Source organism: Calonectris borealis, chromosome 7 (genome assembly GCF_964195595.1).
Source record: "Calonectris borealis chromosome 7, bCalBor7.hap1.2, whole genome shotgun sequence".
NCBI classification, from domain to species: Eukaryota; Metazoa; Chordata; class Aves; order Procellariiformes; family Procellariidae; genus Calonectris; species Calonectris borealis.
In genome coordinates this window covers 30,662,820-30,679,071 of record NC_134318.1, presented here as the reverse complement: position 1 = coordinate 30,679,071, position 16,252 = coordinate 30,662,820, and the positions used below count along the sequence as shown (strand labels likewise).

The 16,252-nt window shown below is 43.2% G+C and overlaps 1 protein-coding gene across 1 annotated transcript in view; it reads left to right on the top strand.

The window, feature by feature from the left end:
* The window catches only part of COL17A1 (collagen type XVII alpha 1 chain), a 58,959-nt gene that overhangs the window by 24,493 nt on the left and 18,214 nt on the right, over window positions 1-16,252 (top strand). The window contains exons 5-28 of the mRNA XM_075154988.1: window positions 313-450; window positions 784-831; window positions 1,758-1,793; window positions 3,400-3,447; window positions 3,832-3,975; window positions 4,961-5,104; window positions 5,843-5,914; window positions 6,933-7,004; window positions 7,348-7,413; window positions 8,714-8,878; window positions 9,776-9,865; window positions 10,005-10,049; window positions 10,637-10,786; window positions 11,241-11,456; window positions 12,035-12,073; window positions 12,489-12,515; window positions 12,968-12,994; window positions 13,468-13,530; window positions 13,705-13,809; window positions 14,292-14,354; window positions 15,015-15,050; window positions 15,192-15,245; window positions 15,634-15,669; window positions 15,863-15,898. Of these exons, the coding sequence (XP_075011089.1) occupies window positions 313-450; window positions 784-831; window positions 1,758-1,793; window positions 3,400-3,447; window positions 3,832-3,975; window positions 4,961-5,104; window positions 5,843-5,914; window positions 6,933-7,004; window positions 7,348-7,413; window positions 8,714-8,878; window positions 9,776-9,865; window positions 10,005-10,049; window positions 10,637-10,786; window positions 11,241-11,456; window positions 12,035-12,073; window positions 12,489-12,515; window positions 12,968-12,994; window positions 13,468-13,530; window positions 13,705-13,809; window positions 14,292-14,354; window positions 15,015-15,050; window positions 15,192-15,245; window positions 15,634-15,669; window positions 15,863-15,898 (1,920 nt within the window). The remainder of the gene's footprint in view (window positions 1-312; window positions 451-783; window positions 832-1,757; window positions 1,794-3,399; window positions 3,448-3,831; window positions 3,976-4,960; window positions 5,105-5,842; window positions 5,915-6,932; window positions 7,005-7,347; window positions 7,414-8,713; window positions 8,879-9,775; window positions 9,866-10,004; window positions 10,050-10,636; window positions 10,787-11,240; window positions 11,457-12,034; window positions 12,074-12,488; window positions 12,516-12,967; window positions 12,995-13,467; window positions 13,531-13,704; window positions 13,810-14,291; window positions 14,355-15,014; window positions 15,051-15,191; window positions 15,246-15,633; window positions 15,670-15,862; window positions 15,899-16,252) is intronic.

The following is a 16,252-nucleotide window of genomic DNA, read 5'->3' as shown; positions in this document are numbered from 1 at the left end:
TATTCCTGCTCAAGGAAGCTGGCTCATTCATCCCGTTAGGCCAAAACCTGCTGTCATATATATCATTGACGAGATTTGTACTGAAACCACAAAGATGACCAATACTCCCCTCTGCACTGAATGCTGAGGACAGTCAAAGTTAGACCCAAACATTGTTCTTGCCCATTCCTAGTTGTGAGGTACCAATGCAAATTGGTCCAGCTCAGAAGACAGTAGCATAAAGCACCCAGGGCATCCAGGGTGTACATCCAGGGCATATCTTTGTGTGAGGGCACAATTCAATTTGCTGAGGGCATTTTGTTTTACTTATAGGTGGAAGTGCTAGATTGAATTCATCATCATCCCCCTCCGGCTATAGACAAACCCAGTCTCCTAGCTCTACTCTCACCAAATCACCTGGCTCGACATTTGAAAGAAAAACCTATGTCAACCGCCATGCAACATATGAAGGTATCACAGAACATGCCATAGAAAGAAGGCAATGTGTAGTGTGCACTCTGAGGTCACAGTATTGTCCCAAATAGCACAAGAATAGGAGATAAGCCATCAGGGACACATTTTAATGATTAAGTTCTATTTATAGTAATGCTCATTCCTAAAAGGAGTTGTGGCATATTTTTGTTGAAAGACATTAGCAGCTCTTTCATGTAATCCTGAATAGCTTTTTTTTTAATGGAAATGTTTGTAACCCACTGGGATTAGACAGTTACCAGGAAGACATGTTTTGAAAGCTTTTAATGATCTTGTGCAAAGTATTTATGAACACCTTTCTGTTCTTTTCAGGGAGCTCCAGTGCCAACTCTTCTCCTGAGTTCCCCAGAAAAGAGTTTGGTATGTTCTTTTTAGAGCTGTCCCTCTGAACATTATGGCAAGGTCATGTGAGTTGATGATTACGGTGACTTTTTGCACATTGCTGTGTCTTGCTCTACCTATGCTGCCTCTGTATTGGGCAGACAGTGCAGCTCCATGACTTTGGAGGAGTTATTTGGGATTTACATTAACAGCTCTCAGCAGGATCTCTAGCTGATACATATTCAGAGGGTGCATATCATATATCTGCTACCTTCAACTGCTTTTGTGATGCTCCCCATACAGCATAGGATGTGGACAGGAGAACATAGACATGGGATGCTTCATAACATTCCCCCCTTCCTGGTATAGCTAGGAGAACAGCTCCAAGCAAGAAAGCCCAGACTCTTACGTTTTTGAGCCATTGCTGGATATCCTTTTCCAGTAGTTCTTTTCTAGGCTTCAACATGTTTATATGGAAAGATGAACTGGCTATCAAGTGATATATTTACACTGAACATTGTCAGTAGGTATGAGCTTGCCCTGTCCAAACTCTGAGCTGCCGATTTTACTCAGTGCGGATAGTGAAACAATATGATCAGGCCATTTTTCTGGCTCAGAGGGGAGGCAGGGTTTCACAGTGTCCAACCTTGGTCGGTGGGGTAAACAGGCCTATTAGCTTCCTTTTGGCCTGTTGAAATGGGAGATCACCATCTATGAACAACATTTACGTGTACAAAAAGAAACAGCAGTTGGTCCAGAAATGCTAAAGGTGCTACTTATTCTTTAAGATACCTTATGGTCTAAGGGGGACTTGGTAAAAACTCTAAGGATTCAATTGCCCCAGCTGTGCCCCAAATGAAGAGGTTACTGCCTGAATCTGAACACTCTGAGCAAGATCCATATGTTCGTTTTCAGAGATGTCACAGTAAAGCCTAATACTGCTTTTCTCTCATTGCTGTTCACAGCATCTGCCTCCACAAGAGGGAGAAGCCAAAGTCGGGGTGAGTGATACTGTTCTTTTAGAAGCCTCCTTTGTTTTGTTCAGTATGATTTGGGGTGTGTTAAATGGACCTATTCCTTAGCTGGAATCAACTAGCTTAAATGTAGAGCACTCAGATGAGGTACGTGGATTTACACCACTCCAGATGTGAACCATTGATCTGTAAGCAATTGCTTAAACAAGCTCAGTGTAAAAATTGGCCCTAGTGGAGGTCATGGTGGTTTGGACTGTGTCAGAAAGGAGGATCTACTTGGGGACGTGGACATCTGGGGGCGTTGGACATAGTCTTCCATCTTGTCTGTTCGCCACCATAAACTCAGTCCATCCATGCTCTGTGACCTGCCTCTGACATATTTAGAGTAATTGTATTCATGTTCCTCCTATTGCGATCTATCTTACAAACCATAAGGCCATACCCTGAAATGACCGCATTCTGGTAGTAAGGAGATGGTGAGGAAATTATGGACTTGCTGAGGTCTATTTAGCTAGATCACTGTAAAGCTCTGCATTGTTTAAATCATTCAGCTCTTCTAATAATTTATTAACAGCGTTGGGGAAAGTAGGATTATATTGCTCTGTAGGAGTGTAATATCTGTTCCTATTGCTTGAAGAGGAAACTACAATGTCACTTTATCCAAGTTAATTTTAGCAGTGGATATAAATCAAAGTGTGGTCTTGTACACTCCTCCTGGAGAGTGTCACAGTTACCAATTATGCTACCTCAGATCTTTAGTCTCCTGTAGCACACTACATATCTGAGCTCCCAGCAGAACTAGGACATACATTAATGAAACAGACACCAGAGAATCAGCTCCGGCTTCTCATATTACTTTAGAAAATAATTCAAATCCATCAGCTTCTCTACACGAACGCCAAAGCTAGCTAGTGTTTCTTTTATAGTGCATGCACTGTCAGATTTCATCTTCAGGAGCTTGTATCACGTGTCCTGGCTGGCCAGTTTGCTTGTGGGTAGCAAGCTTAAAGACTTGCCCCAAGAAAATCACATTAACTCTATAGTCTCTTGTGCTGGACAATAAAAGTCAGTAATAAAATCGAGTACTTGGTGGGAATGTTGGCTTAAAACTGGCCTGGTTACATTCAGTGAGCCAGAAGAGAAGTCTGCAGGTTGTAGGAGACTAAATCGTACAGCCCATAGAGATGACGGTGTGAATTTTATCCAAGAAGTACTAGGGAATTTGTGTACTTAGTAAGCTTCTTTTGGCTCTCTCGGTTTTTGTCCAGAAGGACAATAATAACAATAATTGTGATGAGTGGGAATATCAACGTGATTGAGGACTGCATAATTAGGCCTTCAGTATGTCTGGCAGTAACAACGCTATTGACTTCAACAGAGGCCCTCAATGAGTAAAATATAGCTCTCTGGAATTAAAAGTAGCAAAATGTGACCCCAAAACAAAAAGTCACCCAAACCAATTTACAACCAATTCACAAGGGCTATGAGTGCTGCTCAGATCAAGCAGCAAGACAGCAAGATGGAACATAGACAGCAAGAAGGAAGGAATTCACTTCAGCCTAAAGATTCCTTCTCAACCCAGGGCACAAATGCATCTCACTCCATATTCATGATTTGTTTTTTTTCTTCCTAGAGAGTGAAATACGAGTCCGACTGCAGAGCGCATCTCCCTCTGGCAGATGTAAGTGCCATGGCTTTTATTCCAGGGGGATCAGGTATAACATAGAGGGTGTTGCTGCTCTGGGTATATCTGCAGTGTCTCTGGGACCCAGTCTCCCTGATGACAGATAGCAGCATGTCATCCTTTTTTCCTGTTAAGAACGTTTATTTGTCTCCCCTTTCTGAACAAGGAAGCATGCTGTGGGTTAGATGGTGGTCTTGCAAGGATGTGGTTGTACTTAGTGCCAGAAATGAGGCCCTGAAGCTTTGTTGTTAAGTGGCACATAAAGTACAACTTCATAGACACTCACAGGTAAATTCCACTGAATGTTTTAGCCTGGGCAAGATTACAGGTCAATGAAGCAATGGCTTTTGGGTGAGTCTGGACACTTGCTTTTCCTGCCAGGGACAGAGTTGGATGATGTGAAACGTTTGCTGAAAGGAAGTCGATCAGCCAGCTGCAGCCCGACTCGATCACCGTCAAGCACGCTCCCGATACCAAAAAAAGCCGTGGTGGAGACAAAGATGGTTACTGAGAGCTCTCAGTCAGGTACTTGGCAGAGGATGGTTAGCAATGCTGGAGCCATTCCAAACATTTTTTGCCATAAAAATACCCAGTTGCTAAGAACATCCGAGTAAGAATACATGGTCTCTGTCCCAGACAGTGGTGGCAATACAGAAAAAGGGTCAGAATGCTGGAGGGCTGTCCAGATATTGACCTAACAAGAGCCACCTTGGGTAGCTTTCTGGTGACTGTCTAATTTCCATAAAAATAAGCCAGTTCCTTCTGCCACCAGCTTTAATTCAGAGGTGCTTCTGGCAGAGACAAGAGCTCTAAGCAAACATGTCTTAGAGCGATTTGATCTCTTATCTCCAAGCAAGACAGAGATAGCACTGAAGACAATATTTGGGTCAGTGTTTGATTTATTGGCCACACCACATGGTTCAGAGATCACTAGAACTTGATAATAATAGAAGTGGTATTTAAAATACTATAACCAGCTTTTATTATTTGTAAGCCTCACCACAGTGCTTGAGGCAGTGGTATTCACATTCACTCCATTGTCCTCCACTAGTATCTAGGAACAAGCAATACCTTTTTTCTTGCGCATGGCTCAAATCCTGTCTAAAACTGGGAATTTTAGTCCAATACACTAGTGAACCAATCAGGGCCAAATGTAGGAAACAAAAGTCGTATGTCCCATGGCCCAGGATGATTTATTAACAGAATGGCAGACCAAAGTGTTTTATTCTGCTATCATAGCATCTACAAGCAATGAAATCTCTTCAAGGTGTTTTGTGAATGATCATGCTATCAGGTCAATCTTTATTCCATTGGTTAAAATTCAGGTGGGCTGTAATCCACTGGCATTTGAGATCAGTTATATCATGTTAACCTGGAGTCATTGTGTTGACTGCACAAGGGTAATTGAAATTTAAAGCAGATGAAATTGTTTGCCATGTAAACCTGCAATGCATGCTAAGCCACAAGCCTGGTCTCATTGAAAACCACTTCTGTTTGCGGTTTTTCACAGTGTCGGGGACATATGATACAACCATACTGAATACCGCCCTCCCTTCATACATGTGGTCCTCCACTCTGCCTGCTGGGTCTTCCCTTGGTGGATACCATAACAGCTCTTCCTTGATCAATGCTATGTCTCACTCTACGGGATCAGGTATGCTCCCTGGACTGCCCAGGCTTGAAGGATGTAATTCCATACTGAAACTGGGTCAATAGTAGTGTTTTTTTTTTGCCCAAGCAAGAACTAAAATGAAGGAAGCATTGAGATGGCAGGGGATATGCTTGAATTTTCTCTGGTATTCTGTAACTTGGTGCTCTCTGCTTCTACACTGACTGTATTTGAAAATCCTTCTTTGTGAGGATCTATTGTCCTGACTGCCTGATCTGTCGCTAAACTTTGATGATAGCTTTATCAATGATGTCAGGCTCACATTCCCTATCAAAACTAGTTTTAGACTCTAGTTAACATTGGATTATCCTGGTGCATTGTAAGACGACTGGGCCTAACCCTTCAGTTCTCATACAGTAAAGATGTAATCAATAAGTTTTGAGTGTGCTTATACCTCGTAAGGCCAGGGATGCTGCACTTCCCAGCTGGAGAGAGAAACCACAGCAAGCTTTATGATAGCATGCTATTAAAAGCTTTGCTTTCTCACACTGTCTCATGATTGCAACTTGTCTGATGTAGGCTTTTCCCCCCTTTGTCAGTTCAGTAAGAGTGGTTTGGTGTCACAATTTTCAAGATTTTTCCTCTGTGCAATTATTATATATTGTCACTAACTGCATTTCCAAGTGACTCTGACTCTTAATTTCTGTGACTATGCCACTGACCTTCAGGTGCTGGATTTCCGATTCCAGAGAAGTAATAACATTTCACTTCCCCTTTTTGCAGTTTTTGGTGTTCCAAATAACCTGGCTCCCAGCAATCATACTCTGAACGCAGGCCTGAGCACTTCCTCTACAGGTCAGATTTTTCTCTTCTTCCCTTCACATTTCACAGCACCACAGACCTGGCAGACATGTACAATGAAGTAATACCTATATCACTCTGTTTCTCTTCTGTTCCTCATCTCAGTGTCAGCAGCTTGCCTGCATACCCCAGTTATTCTTCGGTTACGGTGAATTTATTCTGAGTTGGCTCTGTATAGTGGTGTTAGCTCCTGACTATTTTTATCTGGGAGGCAGGGAAAACTAGAGATTTTCCAAGGAGAATAATTTGTCTTTTGAAAGACACCTGTTAGGGCAGCCTAGCCTAGAACAACTTCTTCCCTAGAACTCAGAGTAATGCCTTAAAAAATAAACTCATGTGTCCTAATCAATAACTGCTCCTCTGTCAGTTTTCCCTGTAATTTCCCTTTTCTTCGCCTGGCTCATGGCTTCTGGCAGACTCTCTTCAATGTCACTAAACCACTTCTCTTCCTTTCACAGTTGCACACACTATATCTACACAGCACAGTGCCATCGTGCAGGATCTCTGACTGGGCCTGCAGAGAGAGCAGTCTGTACACTGCACTAATATTGCCACACTGATTCTGGCACCAAAGATGCCACCTTCCAAGCCGTTTGCTTATCTCTGGACAGTACTTTGACACGTACTGTGTGCAGTTAACTCCTTAAATTTCCCTTATTCAGACTAAGCCAGTTTTCTGAATTTACGGTTTTCCTCAGTGCCTCACCTGCAGAAATGTCCACGCAGCCATGGGAGTGGCCTCGCAATCTAACTTGAGATAAAGGGTCAACATTATTGTCCTGGGCCAACAATAACTTATTCAGCAAAATGATCTAAGGAAAAAAACATTTTGTTAGGAAGAAATGAAATTGAACAGAAATGCTTAGGCCTGTGATGCCTCCAGCTAGCTGGCAAAATTTCTTGGGAGAGGTTGTCACTATTATCATTGGCTTTGTTTTGTTTTGTTTTTAGCCAGAATACCACCTGCACTGCAGGAGTCCTATAACCCCCATTGCAATGTTTTTCTTTGCAGTGTTTGGAGTTCAAAACAACCTGTCTCCAAGCTCTTCAACCCTGACCCAGAATGCTACTGCAGCCTCCGCAGGTCAGCAACAATTTAAGCCTAAAGGAAGTGTGAGGGTCACCAATGTGTGCTGCCTTCTCCCGCCTTTTCTGTAGTGACTAGAAAGTTCATATTCACAGAGGCTCCTTCATTACCTCCTTCTTGTGTGGAGCACTGTGGTATGAGGGGGTATTGAGGAACATTTCCTCTGCTTTGCTCTGTGCAGTAAGGACTAGAGTTTTGCTGAGGAAGCCCTTGCTTGTTTGAGTTGTCCTAGGTACCCTGAATGAGAAAAGATTTTTAAAATGGAGTGCAGCCCAAGGTTGGTGTGCGTAGGTACCTTGTTATCCTTCATCTCTTTCATTCTCGAATTTCTTCATTGCAGCATATGGGATGAAGAACACTTCTCAGAGCAACACCATGGCAAGTACTGGTGTGTCTGCCTCAGCAGGTGAGTGTGTCATTCACAGTTGTTTAGGAGCGGCCTTGTACAAGCATATCATGATAACGAATTAGAGATTCAGCCAGCTGAGTGAAACTGACAGCTGGCTCTTCACGAGCATGACTTGTCACTAGCCAAGTCTCCCATCAGTACCTTTCTGAAAAGAAAGCAAATGAGCCAGAAGCTAAGAATAAGCAAATAAGCTGGTCTGATTCACATCTCCCCCACTTTGCGGTAACTCGGTTGATTTAGTTGCAGCTATTTCTGCTCAACAGGCAGGTAACTGGACAGAAGATCACACAGGTGAAATTGTGCTTCATTTGAAGCCAAAACATTTGCAAGGTTGCTCTTAAACATCATTTTGCAGTAGTACCAGACTCAACCACTCAAAAATCAAGGAATTGACTTATACACGAGATATATTTTTTTTAATGAGATAAGTTGAGGTCTTTGTACTGGCCTTTCATCCTTGAACGGTTGGGATTCATCTTTTCCAGCCTTCTTCTGCAACCCCGAGAGCTATAAATTAGTCTTTTATTTTTTGTGTAAGGGAAGCCAAGTTTCTTTAGTAATCCAAGGACTCACAAAGATGAGGCTTAAAAATAGATGTAAATACCACAGAAGTTATGATAACATTTCTAATACAGGTTTATTCCAGGTTTGTGCTAGAATAATGGAATAATACCATTCTGGTTATCTTGATTTTCAATGTTCTGTCAATTTGTGTGCAAATTCAGGTTTGTACACCATTCCAGGCATACTTGATACTGCCTAATGGCAGAAGGGTGACCACACCGATTTTTTTCAGTCTTGTTTTGCATGTGCCCAACCTCAGTAAGCTACAGTTCAATGCCTTATAACCACGCCCAAGGATATGGAGTGCTTTGTGCTTGACAGAGTAGGTCTGCTAAAGGTGCTCCTCGGCTTGAGATGTGCCGGCTCTGATGCCCCTTGAATGTCTCTCTCAGACTGAATTTCTATGATTCTATAGTAAGTCCGTTTGAGAAGTGAAGAGTTCATTGAGCAAATAATTTCTACATGTGATTGAATTCCAGATGCTCTCCATTTCTGGTAGCAGTTGCTCCCCTGCTAGTGAAATACACATCTCTAAAGAAATCTAACGACACACACAGCTCTCCTCTTAGCTTGAGTGACCAGTGTGTCTCTTACTGGGTGCTTTTTAGTAGTGTCAACCCCAATCACAACGGGACTAACCTATTTTAATGAACAGAAGTGTTGCAGCTTGTAGTTATGACTACTTGGCCCACACTCATCTCCTCCTCTTTCCCATCCTTTACCAATATTCCAGGGGGAACCGTTCTGAGCTCCCAGGGAGATGACATTCTGCGCAAAGACTGCAAGTTCCTGCTGCTGGAGAAGGAGAACGCCCCAGCAAAGAAGGAGATGGAGCTCTTGATCATGACAAAGGACAGTGGCAAAGTCTTTAGTGCCTCTACCACTGGGCTTAATGGAGGTAACTTTTCTTTTTCGGGACATATGGGTATGCTGAGGGCAGAGAAATGGAGACTGATCACAGGGGGAGTTCAGAGTTAGGACATTGCACCTGACTCAAACCCCTGCAAGCCAAACAAGAAGCTCTGGCAGCCAGTTAGCCTTTAACCGTGCCAGCTGCAATCTAGGTCTAGCTTTTGCATTTGAAGCTCCAGAGTGTGCCTTGGAACATTTCACAAAGCTCAGGAGCTTTTGTCGTGGTTTAACCTGGCAGGCAGCCAAATACCACGCAGCCGCTCACTCACTCCCCCCACCCCCAGCGGGACGGGGAGAGAATCGGAAGGGTAAGAGTGAGAAAAACTCGTGGGTTGAGATAAAGACAGTTTAATAGAACAGAGGAAAAAAGGGAAAATAATAATGATAATGATAAAATATACAAAATGAGTGATGCACAATGCAATTGCTCACCACCCGCACTGACCGATAACCAAGTAGCGATCGATACTTCCTGGATCACGCCTACCCTTCATATACTGAGCATGACGTCACATGGTATGGAATACCCCATTGGCCAGCTGGGCTGGCTGTCCTGATTATGTTCCCTCCCATCTTGTGTACCTAGCTCAGTCAGTAGGCACGGGAGCTGTCCTTGGACTAGGAGGGCACTTAGCAACAACTGAAAACATCAGTGTGTTATCAACATTCTCCTCATACTAAATCCAAAACACAGCACTAGGAAGAAATTTAACCCTATCCCAGCCGAAACCAGGACAGCTTTGAAAGCAAAAACTAAATCTAGCTTAAACAGGCAGAGCTATTGTGGCTTCCCAGTAAAAAACATGCCTTTTGTCAATGAAAGAAGATAGGGCTGGTTGAACTTCTAGTGTAATGTTTTTAATTATATTCGGTTCCTGTTGAGGATCCTTTGTAGAAGACACCTTGAAGAAAGAGAAGCAGGGATTTTCCTCCTCTTACGCTACAGATACTGGCCTAAAATCAGATGCAAATGGTAAGAGTTTGTCCCTGTGGCAATACAATAGAACTTTTTCCTTCTGCCTCCATTACTACCTTCCCGTTGCAAGCCCATGCTCTAAGTTTGATCATGCATAGAAAGACCATTAAGATCTCTTTTACTACTGTTAAAACAGGAGGACTGAAATCTGTGCCAACAAGAGACAAAGCAACTTATGCAGGTAAGTGATGCGATTCCGACTTTCATCGGAGGGAGCACCAAAGCACAGTATACAAAAAAGCAATCGTTCTTGAGTGACATGAGTGATCGCTGTGCAATGAGGAGGCTACTCTGTCTGTAATGAGCAGAGCACACACCAGAGAAATTGTTACCAGTGATTTGATTGTGTATGAGTGGGCAGTTGGAGTATTTTTTTATTGCTGGAGAAAATCAGGTAGCTGACAGCTGCATCCTGCCACCAGGACAGATTTATGGGGAGGAGAAGGCTCAGACAGGCTATGCTGGCTATTGCTGTCATTTATGGCTGAAAACTACAAAAAATTGACCCCAAGGGGATCACGTTTTTCAGCTGTTATTTTAAAAAGCACTGAGTGTTGTCCACTGTTGGAATTCCCATTGGGAATGCTGCTCCCAGCTTCTACGGGGTCTAGAATTACACCCACTGTATGCAGAGTGGGGTGTAAAGATTTTTCTCCATAGCCCTTTGTATAATGGATCAGAACTTGGTGTCCGTATTCTCAAGAGATTCTTAACTCTGAAGTCAAGGAACTCTTCATTAACCAGGAGACTGCCCCTTCCCTCTTCCAGAAATACGAAATGGTGATGCGGCGGGTGCAATCGGATCAGCACCATCCTGGTGTCCCTGTGGTTCCTGCTGCAGCTGGTGGAAATGGCTCCTGGGTTTGCTTCTGGCCTGGTTGCTTCTCCTTGGATTGCTTTTTGGACTCATTGCTCTGGGTAAGAAATAACTGAGGACCAAAATGTTGAACGGGATAGAAAGACAAGCAGAGGGTGTAAGCTGGTAAAGAGGCCACGTACCATAGATATCAAGCCAGAGAACTGAGGAGGAGCACATTCAGCTTGGTAGTGACTGCCACTAAGATATTATGAATGGACAGAAAGAATGGATAAGGAATATAAACCTTTGATGAGGGGTTATATAGTCTTGGGGTGAGTAGGATAGGAAAACTCCTGACATCTGAGGTCTTACTTCTCAGAGACTAACGGATTCCAAAGTTGTCATTTAAACTCCAATAGCCCTGCTAGAAAAAAAGATACAAAGAATAATCCTGCAAAACTCAGTGGCCATAGTATCTCACACAGTGTTGCCTTGTCCCTGCTATTAGAAGTAGGTATTTCAGATACGCGTCTGTGGCAGCAATTTCCCTAGCATTTTACTTTAACCTTCCAGCGGAAGAAGTGAGAAAGCTGAAATCTCGTGTGGAAAACCTGGAAAAAATCAATGACGGCCTCCTGACAATTAACCAAGGGAATTCAAAAATAGAAAAAGATGTTTCAAGAGTAGACTTTCTTCATGGTATTTCACCCTCCTCAACCTTCCCATATGAAAATGAAGAGTCAGTTTGGTTGATGGTGAAGAACAGACTGAACAAGGAAATAGAACAAGGTGAGCAGAGTCAATGTCTGTGATGCTGCATGAGACCAGATTATTTAAAAGGGAGTGGGAGGATTTGATTGCCCAAGGGCCTAAAGACCAGGACTCTTAGAGTGCAATGAAGTCTGTCAAAAATAGTCCCCTCACCTGTCCTCACAGACAGGCTGTGCTGGAGCTCAGAGTGCCGCCACTAACACTGGTGGTGGATCCGTTAAAGCCAGCAGAAAAGGGAGAAGAAAGGAGGTTGTGGACATGCCATCCTGTGCCAGGAGGTACATGAGTTTTCCATTTTGAAAGAACTACACAGAAAAATGAACCCACACCGTATTTCTCATGCTACTTTTGTTAGCAAGGGAAAGATCATTTACTTCTGTTTAGCAGATGATGGAAATAGGTTAAGAACAGAGGAGCCTACATTCTCCCAGCGAAAGCAAATTTGCTGAGGAAACTCTACTTACAAAGCCATGCTGTGCTTGATAGCCTGTGCTGCCTGCAGCCTCAAAATCCAAATAGAAGGATCCTTGTACTTGAAGCGAGTAGCTATTCTGTTGTGTAATGCACTCTAACAGCTCCTTCACTTCCTGTTACAGGCTACTTCCGAGGGGAGAGAGGAGAACCTGGTGAGAAAGGTACAGCCATATAGTCCTCTTCCCCTGTCCTATTCCTTGGGTCTGGCAATGCCCAAGTTTGGGGTGGATCTTGCCACAAGGGACAATTGGCAGTGAGAAAGATGAAGCTGGTTTATACTTGAAGAAAGACTGTAAAGCTAGTTTGCCACTTAAACTGCAGAGGGCCTGATCCCATGCAGAACTAATACAGGAGGCCCAATCTTGCATCGTGCCAGTGTGAAAGGCCAGATCCTATTTGCCACTAGTGGGATGGGTCTTGTCCTGCACTATTCAAGTGTGAAGTGTCCTTGTTCACCCATAACTCCTTCATGTTTCATTGAAGGTGGGAAAGCAACTAGAAAAACAAAATGAATGAGTCATCATTGGAAATCTCTCCAGGATCTCTCCCTGATTTTTTTTTTTCTTCTTTTCTAAGGTGACATGGGAATGCAAGGTCCCAGAGGTGAGTCTGGAGTTACCTGCTTTGTCAGGTAGATTGGCAGCCTGCCATAAGGCCTGGGTAGCAAATGGATTTTTGTTACTCCAGCATGCTGATGCATTCTGTACTTCAGAGATTGCTGTGATGGTTGGGGTTTTTTGCTCTTCTTACAAGCAAAGACAATTTTAGGGTTCACAGTAGAAGAGAAAACAGATGTCACTTTGAATCTAGAAACTTCTTTCACCTGGATGAAAGTCACTCCTGAAGCCAAGCTCTACCTGGTTTAATCACAGCGTGGTGTGAATGATTCAATCCATTGCATAAATACAAGGGGGCCAATGTGGCATTGCTGGAGATGGTAGAACTTGTAAACATGCCAGGAACAAACTCCTTTTTATGGGGGGGTGAGGGTTGGCCAAAGTGACAGACAGGGAAGACCTATTCCCCACTGACTGTCTATTTCTTTCTCCCTACAGGAGAGCGAGGACTTCCTGGTGTCCCAGGTAGGCAGTAGTACAATTCCCCTTTGAGGGAGAACATTTAGTGATACTACTGCAGGCAAGAGCAAATTTTGCACTGCAAACCTAGCTTGAGGTGGTTCTCTAAAGAGTCAATATTTAGCATAGAGTAAGTCACTTGGTGCTGAGCTACAGACACAGCTCAGAGACTTGGTTACAAGCAAGGCCTCAGCCTGCGTTCCACTTAGTTGAACATGCCTAATTTGGGAGTGTGAAGATCCCAGCCTACCATTGAAAGAGTCCCACAGCTGCATGAGTACTTGGCCCAACTTCCTTGTGCTCTTACATTTATTGTGTTCTTCTAAAGAGATCCCTGTTCAAATACTCACCTTCCAAGTAATATATTCTTTACCTCAGCTGATTAATCCCTCCAGGCTTCAGGTTCCCCTAATTTGCATGTTATTCTTTCATGGTACAGAGACAAGGACTCTGGACATTTGTTGTGTTTTTCTTTCCAGGCATTCCTGGTCCAATTGGGCACCAAGGGCCAGAAGGACCAAAAGGACAGAAAGGCAGCATGGGTAAGCGTCTCTATCAATGCTGTGAGTCTCTCACAACTGATTGACACATGGCATGGGAATATAGACACCCGGTTGGTGTGATCATTGCCTTCCCCCATGGAGGTGGCCATGGATCCTCTTGCCCAAGGCCTCCCATAAAGACACTTTTTTTTACAAGGCATTTGTTTCCGATAGGTGATCCTGGCATGGAAGGTCCCATAGGACAAAGAGGTCGAGAAGGGCTACCAGGGCCTCGAGGGGAGCCTGGACCACCTGGATTTGGAGAAAAAGGAGACAGAGGTAGGAACTAGTCCCATTCTTGGATAAAGCAGAGATGGACAAAAGCTAGTGTTTGGTCCCAGTTTATAAAACACCTCAGTGGTAGAATTTGATTTGATATTCAAATCCAGATTTCATTTTAGACATTTCCCAGCACAGACAAATCTGGCCTAAGGGATTTTTTTTGCCAAATTTGCAATGGGTAAACAAATGTTGTTTTGTTTTGGCTGTTCTCAGTTTGGCAGAGCCAAAAGCACTTAGTATCAAGGTCATCTTCTTCCCTGTTATCCAAGTCACCAAAGCTGGGGGATTTGTCTTGCTTATCCTAAAGCCCAGTGAGATGAGATTTTTTTCTTGGAAAATTCGTGCTTCTTTGGGTGTTTTGAACTGACCAGCAAATTATTCATGACACTTGCCAGAGGAAGAATAACAGGAGATGGGATAATGGAAAAATGGGATCACAATTGTATTCTACAGTATCTATTCATGCTTTTATTCTGCAGGTGTTGTTGGTGAGCGAGGTCCTCCAGGGCCACCTGGTCCCCCAGGTTCTGCTGGCCTTAAAGGTAAATAAGAAGATGGACAGAGAGAGTTTAGCAGACTGGTTAGGAGTAAATGAGCACTCCAGCCTTCCTGTTTCATTTGTGTTGCACTGCAGTAATCAAAAAGGTGAACTAATGGTCCTCATTTTAGATAAAATTTACTTTGGTAGGTACACATAACCTTTAGAGCAATAGATTCTTGGAGATTTTTAGTGAGAGTGGGGATTGGCAGGGAGGTTTCTCAAAACACCAATCTTTAAGATGTGTGATGTTTCCAGCTGTTTTTTCTCTGCTTTCAGAAATGATAAGGTAAGCTCCATATACCTAACAGGCTTCTAACATAGTTACAGCTCTACAATCCATGTAACTGGGATAAAAATTGCACTATAAAAAATGGGTCCCACCTGAAGTACAGATACCAGCGTCTCAGCCAAGATGGAAGGCGTGGCTCTCTTCACCTTACATTAGGGAAAACCACTTCCTCTATGTCACAAAAACTAAGTTGTGTAGATTTATTGTCCTGGTTTTGAGGATGCCAGTGATGCAAATTCTTCTAATGGCTGGGGGAATTCCGATCTGCTAAACACCTATTGGGTTGTGGATTCTGCTGGGCAAACCGAAAGAGACTTGTTCATTTTCTAATTGTGGTGTTACTGAAAAAAAATCCATGTTCCTTATTCACAGGTCTGATGGGTTCTCCAGGCCCACAAGGTCCTCCAGGTGAGTGCTGCACTCCTTTGCTACGGCATCTAGAGACTAGAGAAAACCAAAACAGAGTGACGGCTTCTCATAGTTTTTCTTCTTCAGTGATGCATAGTGGTGAGTGGGATAAGTTAAATCCCCCATCTCATTTTTCTGCAGGTCCTCCCGGCCTACAAGGATTTAGAGGAGAAGCAGGTCTCCCAGGTGCTAAAGGTAGGCTTCTTTTCCCCTTGGCAATTACAGCAGCACTAGCTGATATGCTTTTCTAGCACTGCTCTGAGTAGCAGACTTGGTCTAAGCATGTAGCATTTTGATGCTAGGGGCAAAGAAAAGCACAAGACTGAGGAAAGGGGAGGAGGAACTAGACTTAATCAGTGATTGCAAGCAAATATTGAGAAATACAGGAGAGACAGAGGTAATAGAGCAGTCTAGGTGAGGAAACATGGTTGGATGGATGGAGCTGTATTGAAGGAAAGGAATTTCTGGTTTGAGTTTGTCTGATATCAGAGTACCTGTATTTCCCCTACATGCATTGATGCATGAAATTCCTTTCCCTTCTGACTTGTTATTACTATTCTTCAATCATCCATATATCTTTCAGGTGAGAAAGGAGCCACTGGAGCCCCTGGACCCAAAGGTATGTTGATGAATTAAATATCTTTTGTGGATATTTTCTTTAGATTCCTTTAGATACTGTCCATGGGTATTAACCCTATCCTCCTTTGGCTTTTTATTCTGTGTTCTTGTCGGAAAGCAGACTTTATTTTCTCTGATGGAAACATTTTACAATGAAACAATCTCACAAAATCCTTCCCTTTTTTGTGCCGCAGGTGATCAGGGTGAGAAGGGTTCTCGTGGAATGACAGGTCAGTGGATTGTTTTCCTACAGTAACAGCCTATCTAATATACACATGCATTATTTGAGTTTTCAAATAACAGTATAGCCCAGCCAATCCCAGTTAGCTTTCTGAAAAAGTACAATGATGTTATTGGTTATAGGAGTTTTATTTTTGCACCCAAGTTTTAAACAAAGAGATCCCATTCTTGATTCCAGTAATCTTGGTAGCAATCTTTGTATTTAGCTTTCGGGAAATTCTCCCTCATGTGGCCCGTATTCACTTCACTTGAGCTTTTCTAATGCCCAGAGACAGTCACGAATCATGAGGCCTGAACATCCTGTCAATGCTGTTTTTCAATTCCAAAGCATCAAATATTGCTGA